The sequence below is a fragment of the Stegostoma tigrinum genome, chromosome 16 (genome assembly GCF_030684315.1).
Source record: "Stegostoma tigrinum isolate sSteTig4 chromosome 16, sSteTig4.hap1, whole genome shotgun sequence".
Classification (NCBI taxonomy): domain Eukaryota; kingdom Metazoa; phylum Chordata; class Chondrichthyes; order Orectolobiformes; family Stegostomatidae; genus Stegostoma; species Stegostoma tigrinum.
Window position 1 is genome coordinate 11114396 of NC_081369.1, and position 13342 is coordinate 11127737.

General features: G+C 39.7%; 1 protein-coding gene across 9 annotated transcripts in view; it reads right to left on the reverse strand.

Moving 5' to 3' along the window:
- Positions 1 to 13342, reverse strand: part of LOC125459854 (cyclic nucleotide-gated cation channel beta-3-like) — a 189249-nt gene that overhangs the window by 10767 nt on the left and 165140 nt on the right. For all 9 annotated transcript variants that reach the window (XM_048546802.1, XM_048546800.1, XM_048546806.1 and 6 more), the window contains 4 exons: positions 12257 to 12354; positions 6973 to 7056; positions 3494 to 3612; positions 1919 to 2065 (listed from right to left, as the gene is read on the reverse strand). In XM_048546802.1, the coding sequence (XP_048402759.1) occupies positions 1919 to 2065; positions 3494 to 3612; positions 6973 to 7056; positions 12257 to 12354 (448 nt within the window). The remainder of the gene's footprint in view (positions 1 to 1918; positions 2066 to 3493; positions 3613 to 6972; positions 7057 to 12256; positions 12355 to 13342) is intronic.

Below are 13342 nucleotides of genomic sequence, written 5' to 3' on the forward strand. Positions count from 1 at the left end.
TTTAATGTCACCTTTAAATATTGCAAATTAACCACAGATGGTCAGATCTATTCCTTGAAATTTTCCTGACTTGTTGGATTGTATTCTGAACTATCCTCTTAAATGTCTGCCATTGCATCTCTATTGACCTCATCTTTAACTTGATTCACTTTAGCCAGTTTAGATTTTATATCCTTCTTAAATTAGAAAGAAGTCTTCGATCCATTCCTCTCTCCCTCAAATTGAATATAAAATTATGATGTCTTTAATTAGTTCCTTCTCATTTCATAACACAAAGTCTAAAATATTATGCTGTCTCGTAGGCTTGAGAAAATCCTGATCTAAGAATTTATTCCGAAAACATTCTATGAATGCATCCAGGCTACCTTTGCCCATTTGACCTTCCACAGTCTAGATTAAAATCTCGCATGATTATCGTCTTGCACACGTTCTCATTATTTGATCCTCTATGCTCCACCCTCCCATGTGGTTATGTTCAGAGAGTACATACACCACTCTGACATGTGACCTCTTACCTTTATTTTTTCACATTTCTCAAGATGTTTCTACGTTGTGATTTTTTTTTGAACTTAGGTCATCACTGTCCATTGTGCCAAAACATCCATTTACTAATGGAGCCACCCCTCCACCTTTTCCAGTTTCCTGTCATTTATAAATGTATTGTACTTTTTTAAGACTCGAGTCCCACTTCAAGTCATCATGCAGCCTTGTGACTGTAATGGCTACCAGATCATACTTATTCATTTCCATTTGCACTCTCAGTTCATCTGTTTTTGTTTTGAATGCATTCAGATAATGAACCTCTAGTTTTATTATTTTTCTGACTTTGTAAATTCTAGCCTTCTCTATTAGTTGCCCCTTACTTTCATATTCTTTATCCCTTCCTGTCACGGTTTATCATTTGCGATGTTAATACCTTTCCCTTTGGCATTGACACTGATTCTTTGCATCTTCTCAAAGGAAATTGGAGTGTATTTCATCTGTGTTTTTCATACTGAAAACATGCTCCACTTTTACAGTTCCCACACTTACACAAGTTACATTAATGTTAATAGTTTTTTATAAAAATCCCACCACAATCAGCTTTCATATCCATTTTTGGACCAAGCCTTTAAAGAGGTTAGGAGCTGAGTGGCTCCTGCTTAATGGTCTTTTCCATCACTTTGCTGATGTTCAAATGTAGACTGATGGGCAATAATTGGTTGATATGCATTTTTCCTACTTTTTGTGGACAGGATATACTCCATATTGCTGGGTAGCCGGTGTTGTAGCTGTATTGGCACAACTTGGCAAGGGGCACAGCTATATTTTAGAATCACGAGTCTTCAGGATTATCATTTGAGTGTTGTCAGAGCCCACTGCCTTTGTGAAAATTATTGTAAATTCTTTAGTTGTGTGTTTTGCACTTGCGTGCTGGCCTTGACCATCATTGAGGATGGGGATATTTGCTGAATCACCTTCTTCAAACCATTGTTTAATTGTCTACCATAATTTATGACTAAGTGTGGGAGGACTGAAGAGATTTGATCTGATATGTTACACAAGATGTCATGCAGCATGAAAACAGACTCTTCAGTCCAACTAGTCCAAGCCAACCTTTTTCACAAACTAAACTTGTCCCATGTACCTTCATTTGGCCCATATCCCTCCAAACCTTTCACCACCCTTATCACGATGGAAGTGCAAAGTTAATTCTAGACTATTGCAGTTAGACTGCTTCACGTTACAGAGCCTCTCCAGCAAACTTTCTTTACTGTTCTTTATTTACAAATACAGGTAATGGCTGGTGGCAAAGAAATGGGGTTTAAAACCTTGTACCTGAAATGACCTCCAATTGCTTAATTGTGCAAATATGACTCATCTTAAAATAATTCTATCCTCTAATAAAATCAGAAATTACTAAAACCATTGCACTGACTTAGCTTTCTTTCGCAGCAGTTTCTGAGAGTCTGGATAGTGGGTTAGAATGTCATTCAAGTCTTTCTTGTCGAGAATGAAGAGGTTTGCGAATCCGTGAGCTACAACATTTGCAGTCCGTCGATTCCCTCCTCCAACCGAAAGCAAACTGTTAACACAGATGAGAAGACTGAGTGAAACTGGAAAACTTGTCTGACAAATCCCTTTTGAAATAAATAATAGTGCCTGAAATTTCCACAGGAAATATACTGCCACATAACAGCAGATGAACACTTCTAGCAGATTTTTAGCTGAGGGTGTGTGTGTGGTGCACGGGGCTGGTGGTGTGTGAGGGGTTGCCCATTCCTGATTCTAATCTAAGGGCACCCGACTGGTTTCTGGATAAAATTCAAGGTTCTTCTTGAAAACTAATGACTGGAAGTATATATTTGCAATGGAATGAACAGAGGTTTAAGCTTAGCTATAATGAACTCTCAAAATTAATAGCATCAAATAGCGTGTCATGACTGATGCCATAACCGGAACCGTGCATCACTTCAGCTTTCTCTGTTTTCACCATTTTCCATCAGAGAGCCTCTCTGATGAAGGGTCTAGGCCCGAAACGTCAGCTTTTGTGCTCCTGAGATGCTGCTGGGCCTGCTGTGTTCATCCAGCCTCACATTTTATTATCTTGTTATTTATTGAGACTAGTTTAGCCAGGGAGCTAAATGTACAGGCATACTTTACGGTTGACACTCAATGATGGTTGTGAGAAAGTTAAGGGCATTTCCATTATCGTGAAAGAACCAGTGCTGCTAAGATGCTGCTTGGCCTGCTGTGTTCATCCAGTTCTACACTTTGTTGCCTTGGATTCTCGAGCATCTGCAGTTCCTATTATTGCTGTATTTTTGTGCTCACTTTTGTTGAATGTCTAAAGAAATATATAATGTTGTAATCACCATTCTGTAGCATTGTGCAGAACTTGTAGACTCAGCTTGCCATCTCTACTGTGCACTGCAAAGGACATTGTCTGAGAGCAATCTCAGCAGGATTAATGAAAGTTGTAGCCGAACTAGAAGTCCTTCAAGGGAACAGAGCTGAAACAATGAGCTAGGCCTCTAATTTCATTAATGACTGACTATCCACACTATCCTTACCTCACCCAGAACACCACTCTGCCATGACCCTGACTCACCCATTGATTCCCCGGATCTCTCCTCCAATCCTCCATGCCCTCCAAAATCCTACTTACCACTGGATCACCTTTGTCATCACCTTTTAAAGCACATGCCTCAAGATTCTCGCCACTTAATTTATCTTGAAGGCAGGAAGTAATAAAGTAAAAATTACTGCTAATAAGCACTGATGTTTAAAGTTTTTGGACGAACCCACCTCACGCTGGAGTAATGCTTGGCATACCTTAAACATGCCACTGACTGTATCTCTACATCTCAAACCACCTTTGGAAAAATCAGCATTTTTCTACCTTATTCACTCACCCTACACGTCCAAGTTTCCTGTTCTTGTGGACTTCAAAGGTGCCTCCTTTGGTATCTCACCTGGACAAATCTGACAGAAGCAATTAATGGAACCTCACCTGATCTCGCCAAATACAGAACCTGCTCGTAGAGTCACAAACACAGTCTTTCCATCAGGACCACCAACAACCTGGACCTCTCCAGCTTTAATGATGTACATTTCTCTCCCAATCTCTCCCTGAAATAAAAATCAATTGGCTTCTATTCAGATTAGTAAGAACTCCAAATAATAATTCATGGATAAGGTGCAATTAATTTTCATATGTGTATAACTAGATATACAAATATTAACATTGTTTTATTGCATATATATTCATATATGCATTTAATTGTCCATACCTGTATACATACATATACAATAAATATATACACCCATTACTATTTTAACTTCAATTTTGATCTGGTTAGATGTAAGAGGAGGGTAAAAATCAGGTGGGTGTAAATACTGTAGGATGAAAATTGTGCAGGGTATAATTTTTTTGGTATGTAAACTGCATAACATGTAAATTGTGTTGTCCAGATCAGGCGGGTATAAATGGGGTGGGCATGAATTGAATGGGTACAGGTGTAGTTTGGAGATGGCTGTGTAGCGGTATCAGTGAGCTATGGAAATATGTTCAAATCTTGTAACTGCTGGAATTTAAATTCCATGAATAATATCTGGAATTAAAATCCTGATCAGTAATGGTGACCGCAAAACTATAATTGATTCTTGTTTTTTAAGAAAATCTCTAGTTCACAAAAGAAACCATCTGCTTTCCGTAAAAGAATAAAGAAAAACAAAAATTAATTGGGTGCACACCTGGCAGCTTCGCTGGTTCCTGCTGATGTGTAGGTTAAAAATCAATCCCTTCATCCATACACAGTGTGGCTAGGCATGAGAATAAAGCTGGATTCAATTCCCAACTGCACCTTTCTGTTGATTGTTAAACCTTTTACTGGTGTAAGTGCCCAACCCTACATACAAAAAGAGCAGCAAAGTCCTCCTAATGATGTACAACCAAAGGTTATTTCTTGTTCATAATATTCTAAGTTAATGAAATGAAATTTAGGTTTACTCAATTCTTTAACTTTCCTTTTGAAATACCTGAAACCGGCACAGGATTAAAGGTTGAAATAAAGTTAATTAAGTTTGAAGTTTTGGCAAAGATCTGTAGCTCGGGTTGTGGGTGAGGTTGTTGGCTTGCTCGCTAAGCTGGCTTGTTTCTCTTCAGACGTTTCGTCACCATGCTAGGTGACATCATCAGTGGAGCCCCCACTGAAGAGATGTTATTCTACTCCGCTTGGAATTTATACTATCCGGTCCGTTATAGTGAGTACTGTCATTTCCGGGTTTGTTCTGTTTGTTAACAAACATACAGAATTGGGCCCCATATATAAAGCCATGCAGATCAAAACCGGAAATGGCAGTACTCACCACAACAGCCTGAACAGTATCAATTCCAAATGGAGTAGAATAACATCGCTTCATTGGAGACTCCAATGGATGTCACCTAGCATGGTGACGAAACATCTGAAAAAAAACAAGCCAGCTCGGCGAGCAAGTCAACAAACTCAAAGTTAATTATGTATTAATTTAATGTTATTTAAAGGTTATGGATTTGTTTTTGAAAATCTGTGACACAACGGTGTAGCTTGTAATTCATGTGAATGGGTGCTAGTGTTTCTGGCAAACACAGAGCAAGACTGCAATTCCCAATGGTTTTGTGTTCAGAGATGTATGAAGGACTGACATTTATCTGGCTTTGGACTTATGTGCCCTCTAAGCTGCACAGCCATGCCAAGGGTCTGTGCATGGCCAATGGTATGCTGGTGCCATTCACAGCATTGACTCGCAGTCCCAGAAGTTGCTGCTGTACCGACTTCAGAGGTCCATTGCAGCCGAAAACAAAATTAGTGGAAACACTACTTTGGACATAATAGGCACAAAGAACTCAAAAAGAAGTAACTATCACCAGTATTCTGGCCACTATTAACTATTATTACTTTGAGGAAACGTTATCCAATCGTTATGTCAGTTGGAGGTTGATACATTCAACCAAACGTAATCATGCTCGTGGAACAAGAATGGAACACTAAAATAAAAACAACTTAAATATATAATATTATGCTCTGATTAAAGTATTTCAAATTGCAAGAATTCTGTAGTGCTAATCAAAAGAGAAAGATTAACCATTCTCATTGAAATTATATCTTTTATCCTACCCATGAGCAGCAGCCCAGGGCCCTGAGTGGAGATATCTGTACAGAATATGTACAGGACCCTGTCTGATGATACCTCTACAAATTGTCCGCAGGGATTTAGCTGATGAAACCTGTAAAGAGTGTGTGCATGTCTACCGGAGGATCTACGTAAAGAATGTTTGCAGGACCATACCAGCCAATACCTGGACAGATTATGTGTAGGATATTACTTATTGATATCGATAAAGAGCGTATGGTGGACCCTACCTAATGACACCTGCAAATGTGTGTGCATGTTCCCACCTAGCGATATCTGTACAAGATGTGTGCAAGACACTACCTGACAATACCTTAACACTGATAATGTCAGAACAGATTATGTGCAGGATACTACCTGACAATATTGTACAGATTGCCTATAGAGCCCTACCTGATGATACCTGGACAGAATACGTGGAGCACCCGATTTGTTCATGTGGCAGATTTATTTTTAGCCAGTCAGGTGGGAATCTGCATCCTTAAATGTCCTCTTGAGTATACCTCTCAAGCTCATTCCTTGCTAGACTCCAGGTTGAAAGCTCCCCCACCTCACATTAAACTATAGATTCAGTCTAAATATCTGCCTTTCACTGACGCACTCATATTTGTCGAATGTGTTTGAATAAGAACTGTCTGAAACTAATAAAGCTGCTGCTCTTTCATAGAAATGTAAATTTGCCCAATTCATACTGGTTTTTTGGATTTACTGTTTAACCCAGATTAGGTTTTGTATTTACCCCCTTCTAATAAATGAAAGTAGCCATCTTTGTTTGGAGGAACAAAGCTTTTATAGTAAATTAGTAAAGATCAATTTCTGTTCAGTTTTAAAGACAAAATCAGTTTAGAAGGAAACTGCAGGATGTTAAGATGAGGAAATGAAGAGCTAGGCCAATAAATAGATACTGTTCTGGTACAGTGTCCATTAGTGTTAACCGGAGGCATCAATACATAATGTAGACTAACAGTCTGGTGCTGTACGAATGGTACATTCCATTGACGGGTTTTCATTGAAGTTTTTGTTTCAGATGAAATGTTAAATTGAAGTGGATGCGGAAGAGTTTGTGGCAGTTTTTGAAGAAAAGCAGGAAATTTCCTCTAATGTTCTGACCAATACTTGTCCCTCAGTTGTCACATCTAAAAACTAGACTATCAAATCATTACTTCTTTGCTGTTTGTGGGATCTTACAATGCACAACAATAGCTGCTACATTTCCCACGAATTGACTGCAGGGTGCTTTAGGGCATCAAGAGGCCGTGAAAGATACAGCATAAATGCAAAGCTTTCTTTTAACAGAAACATTTTACAGCTAATTACCTTCTTGCATACATAGTCTCCAGGCAGGTACACCACTGACTTCAGTCGTTTCAGCATGTCATAAATCATCTGTCTGTCACAGCCCTGTGGAATGATGAAGAAGTAGAATGAGGAGCTTCTGTCTGCCTGCCTTTCTTTATCTGCTATGCTGTTAGATAGAGGAGGGTTAACTCAGGGATGTGGATAAGTGGATGTGATTTCTGTGAGACACTATGAGATACAAAGGTTCATCAATCATCATGTGTTCTTCCAAAGGCAGATCCTTAGCCTCATTATTTGTTGATGCTTCAACCTAAGCGGTTTTCTTAATAGTTTTCGTCAGGGGTGATTTGTCTTCCACTGTCACGGCAGAAAAAGAGACAGGTGCCAAATCTACTTCAGCTACAACAGAAATTAGACCTGCACCACAGACTTAGCCGCCTAGACAACTGAGGTAATCAGCAAACAAGCCAAGGTCATGAGAGATTTTATGGAGACACTGAAATTTAGGAGGGTTTTCATAGAGAAAATATTGAAAATTGATCCCTCTAACAGGTGGATCGCAAAAGATACAGATTTATTTATTTTTATTCATTCATAGAATTGGAGGCCCAGCATTTATTGCCAATTCCTAATTGCTCCTGAGAAAATGCTAATGACCCAATAGTGAACAGTGGCAGTACTTGGGAGTGAGAATACACATGGTCCTATAGAAAAGGAATTCCAGGATTTTGACTCAGTGGTAGTGATCCCACACATGTTGTCCTTCTACATTTAGGTGGCAGCGGTTGTAGATTGGAAGGTGCTGTCAAAGGTGCACTGGTGAGTTGCTGCAGTGCATCTTGTAGACTATATACATTGCTGCTGCTCTGCATCTATGGTAAAATGAGTGAATGTTTAAAGTAGTAGAGAGCATGCCAATCAAGTAGGCTGTTTTGACCAGGATAGTGCCTCACATCTTGAGTATTGTTGGATCTGCACTAATCCAGGAAAATGGAGATTTTTCTATCATGCACCTGATTTTTGCCGTGTAGATGATGGACAACTCCCAGGGAATCTGATACAGGTAAAAACAAATCTCCTTTAGTCACTGCACACCAGATTCACATTGGTAAACATTTCAGTTTATAATGACTCTCAGTTGATGGAATGGTTCTCTGGCTGCCATGTGAATTATGTTGTCTTGTACTTGGAAGAAATCCAGAAAAGAGAGGCAAATCTTGAGTAGCCACTTATTCTGGCTATTATCATCACAGGGGAAATTTACAGAATTAGAAGTTCAGGGAAACAATCCATCGTTGATGTATGCATTTATGTAGCTGCCTGAGAGTTTCTGGATTCAGGAGTAGCTTTGTAGGATCGGAGAGAAGCTGCAAGTGTTTACCACCAGCCTCAAAGACAATGTCATCCAGCAGAAACACTAGTTTTCAAACTGGTTTAAGAAGCTAAATGTCTGAAAACCCTGCATGTCCCTGTAACCTCAGCCCTTCTTCTGTCCTCCTCCCTCTGCACTCTTCATGTGCACATGCTGATCGTGTCGCTAGATTTCTTCATTGTTGTGGATGGTGATGCTCTTCCTTTCATCATGTGCTGTCAAACACATCCAAGATGTCTCTCATTCTGAACTTGTCAATTTGAAATCCTCCAAGCTAGAAAAAAGTCAACGTCCGCTCAAGCACTCACTGCCAAATATTAGCCTTAAGGAATTGTGACAGTAATTGCCTTTAAGTGAGGTTTTAATTCAGCTGTGATCATGATATTATCCACCTGAAAAGCTGTTTAAGTTCACCTCTGCTTCACAGGTCAGTTTTCGAAACCCTGTGAAACCTGTGCTGCTCTAGTAAAATTTGTGATCAAGTTAAAACCAATCTGAAAAGAGCTCATTGATGTCTCTAATAAATTCATGGTCGAAACCAATTGTTAAGGTTCTGATCTCAGCTTGTAGGTTTTGTTACAACAAGGCCCTGGGTGATGTTAGACCGAACCCTTATAGTTCTAGATGGATGCCCCAAAATGTTAAGCCTCTGGATGTGGAAGGATGACTGTCTCCCCTCTTTAGTTACTAACCCCATCAGATGATTGCAACAAGATTTAGAAAGGATAACTTCTCTTGTGGATACCCTGCTCCTAGATGCAAATCAAGTTATCTTTTAAAAGGAGTCAATTATATCAGACTTTTTTGAATTAACAAAGAGTGAGTTTGTTAATTATGAATTACAAAAAGAATCATTAACATAGAAACATAGAAACCAGGAGCAGGAGTAGGCCATTTGGCACTTCAGTCATTCCATATGATCAAGGCTGATCTCTATCTCAATGTCACATTTCTGCTTTCTCCCCATATCCCTTTACACCTTTAACATCTAAAAATGTACCTATCTCTTTCTTGAACATATTCAGTGACTTGGCCTCCACAGGCTTCTTTGGTGGAGAATTCCACAGGCTCACAACCTGTGAGTGAAGAATGCTTTCCTTAACTCAGTGATAGACTAATACAACATGATAACAGATCCTCTGTCCAACCAGTCCATGGCCACCATAATCCCAAACTAAACTATTCCTAAACAGCCTACCCTATATCCTGAGACAGTGAACCCCAACCAGTGGAAACATCTTCAGTGCATTTAGTCTGTCCACCCTTTTTAGAATCAGATCCTCTCTCACCCTTGTAAACTTAAGTGAATACGAGCAAGTTGAAACAGTCTTTCCTCACAGGGCAGTCCTGTAATCCCCACTATCAACCAAGTGAATCTCCAGTAGACTTCCTCTACGACAAGTATATCCTTCCCCAGGAAGGGGGACCAAAATAGTACGCAATACTCCAGATTTGGTCTGACAAAGGTCCTGGATAACTACAATAGGGATTTCCATATTTCTGAACTAAAATACTTTTGTTTTGCAGGCCAATAGATTATTTACCTTCCTAACTGCCTGCAGTACCTGCTTTCATTGATGAGTGTACAAGGATATCCAGAATACATTTCTCATATATCACCATTTAAATAAAATTACACCGAACTGTTATTCACACTGAAATGTTCAACTTCATATTTAGCCACATTGTATTGCATTTGCCAGACATTTGCCAACTGACCCAACTTCTATAAATCACATTGAAGCCTCCTTTTATCCTTTTTACAGTACACAATCCTGGGCAGTTTTGTGTCATCAGCAAACTTGGGAAAGTTGCAATTGGTTTCTTCCTCCAAATCATTTATATATATTGTGAATACTTGAGGCCAAGCACTAATTCTTGCAGTTACCACTTGTTACTGCTGGTCACACGGTAAAGATACATCGTTTTCCACTTTGTTTCCTTCTGTCAGCCGATTCTCAATCCAAATTCCATGAGCTTTAATTTTGCCCCTTACCTCTTCTATGGGGCATTATCAAAAGCCTCTGAAAATCCAAATGCACCATATCCACTGATTTGGCCTTATTTATTCAACTAGGTACATTCTCAAAAATACTCCAGCAGATTTGTTAGGCATAATTTGCTTTTCATAAACCCATGCTGGCTTTATCCAATCCCATTAATGTTTTCCAAATATTCTGCTATCACGTCTTTTGTAATAGTTTTCCCCCCTACTGATGTTAAGATAACTTGTCTGTAATTCTCTTTTTTTTCTTTCCTCTCTTTTTAAGAAGTTGGGTTACATGTGGCACCCTCCAATCTGTAGGAACTGCTCTAGGGGCTATAGAATTTTGGACGTTGACCACCGATGCATCCAATATTTCCAGGGCCACTTACTTTAGTACACTGAGATGTAGTTTATTAGGCCATGGTGATTTGTCAGCCTTTAGTTCCGTTAATGTCGTTAGCACTATTTGCTTACCAATACAGATTTCCTTCAGTTCCTCCTTCTGACTTGAGGCTCTCACTTTGTTTGCTCACATTTCTGGCAGGTTATTTGTGCCCTCTTTTGTGAGGACAGAGCCAAGGCATGTGTCCAATTCTTCTGCCATTCCTTTATTTTTATTAGAATTTCCCCAGCTCCTGACGGTAAAGGAACTTCATTTATCTTTACTAAGCTTTTTTTTCTCTTCACAAGTGAACAGAAGCTTTTGCTGCCAGTTTTATGCTCCTTATCATTTTCTCTCATACTTTATATCCCCTCAACCCCGCCGCATGATGGAACATACACACAGAGATTAGAACGAAGGTGACTCCAAGAAGTTAAAAGTAAAATAAAGGTTACACTGAACAGTCTCCAACTTGTTGAAGAGAATTGAATTTGTGGCTATTTTAGTGCACGTTACTGTTCACACTTATGTTGGAAGTTGAACAAGCGATTTTAAATTTTCTCAGTTATGCAGGTTGATGGAAATGCATTTATTTGGATTCCTTTCTAAACTGGTTTGAAACACTGGTTTGAGAGAGAATCATCCTGCAACGCTAGTGGACAGTTTTTCGACTGTGACCTCACAACACACTAGTGCTTGAATGTAGGCTAGTACCCACAAGGATGCTCACTCCCACCAATAGACTGCAGTGGAGTTGATACCTGATTTTTAACCCTTGTCATCGCATATTCTTTGATGGGCAAGAGATAAAATGTGTCCCAATTTGGGACGTGACCTGCAAGGAATGAATTGCTGTTGAATCGGGATCATCAGTTTAGTCACAAGGGATGACATTCCAGTATGTTTGAAGTTTTCTTAACGCCTTTAGGTGTTGCATCCCATTGGTCCTGCGCAGTCTTTTTTTAAAGTTATTGCAGTTATTGTTTCGAGACAGCCAATTAATTGACATCTGCGTCAATTCTGGCTATATTAGACCTGTTTTAAAGAAAACACATTTTGGAATTACAAGTTAAAAATATTCACAATACTTCAGGCTTCTGACCCCGTTATCATAACAATATTTCAGAGGTGAATAAATGTGATTCAGTGGGCATGTTGGAGCCAAATTGCATTCCCATCCTAGAATCACAAATTTCACCTCTTCCCAACTGCTAACACCAAATGCTTCTGGGTGTTCAATTTGTCTTTCATTGTATGCATTATCACTGTTGTACAGAATTAAACAGCTTTGAAAATCTGGAGTAGAGACTAAGAAATATTTGCTGCTGAGGCAACCTTAGGTAGAAAATAGTCAAGTTGCTTCAGTACGTCTGAAGTGCAAAGCTCCATACAGCATGATGCTGTGGCATCACTCCTTTCTGTTCACAACGGGGAATGGAACATTGGGATATTTGCTTATATTTCAGCATTACCCTGGAGGTGTTATCCACTCATTGAAGCATATTCCAGCTCATACTCACTGACTCTATGAATACATTTCTCCAAATGTTACTCTCCATACCTGAAACAGTGCCACTTTACTGACAATGCTGTAGTTAACATCAATAGCAATGTCCAATCTCATCTTGTCAGGAAGCTGCACCAGCAGCTCTGTCTCATCTGGAAACATAATGAGAAGGAGAGCTGGAATTAGAATTCAGCCAGCGAGAAAAGACCCTTCTTATCCCGGCATATTTTTTGAATGCAAGGTTGTGATTTGCTGCTAACACTCTGTGCTTGTTATTTTGGAGGCAGGTGGTAGACAAATTTGGTGCTGTCTCCTAATTTACTGAATTGTAGTGTTGTTCCAAGCAGAGTTCACATTGCTGGCTGCTTGAGTGCTCAACAGTGACCTGAAGAACCGGTGCTGATAGCATTTGGGGAAGACAGCCTGCTTTTCTAAAATGCAGCATGTTCCTCCTAAAGGGAGGCTTTACTGAATAACAAAGGCTGCTATCGAATGTTATTACAGCAATTCTGAAGAATGACAATCAGACACCAAGGTAAAGAGAGGGCTGTCTGATTCGCAGGTGCAGTGCAGTAGAGTTTTAGTCATGGAGGTGGACTGGAGGAGACATTCCATAGTTATAGGTGCTGGGGCAAGGAGGTAAAGATCAAGAAGAAAGGGGGTAGTGGGCATTGAAGCCATTTGCAGAATTTGTCACTGAGGACCATCAAAGATGCCACAAGGTGCTGGACAACCTCACGAATGGTCAAGGTGAGCATCTTCATATGACACCTCCAACCTGCTGATCCACCAACCTCTCGTACTACTCAATGAATCACATTCCATCACTCACCTGTCAGCACGACCTGGCACTTGACATATTCCAATGCTGCCAGCTTCACACTTAGCTCCTGCTGTTTGCACACACTTCCATACACATTGTGTTACATTGTGTTTGGGTAATCACTGACATTCTGCTCTCTCTCTTAAAGAATAAGTAAAATATAACAAAAGGGAGATGAGCAGAACTGGTGGGGACATAGACACCTACATCTTCTGAGCGCTATAAATGAGATGGTTGTCTGCAATACAGGTCCAGTTGCAAAAGAATCCATGGCACCTATTATTTCTAAGAATATTGAGGATGATATGACACGTGCC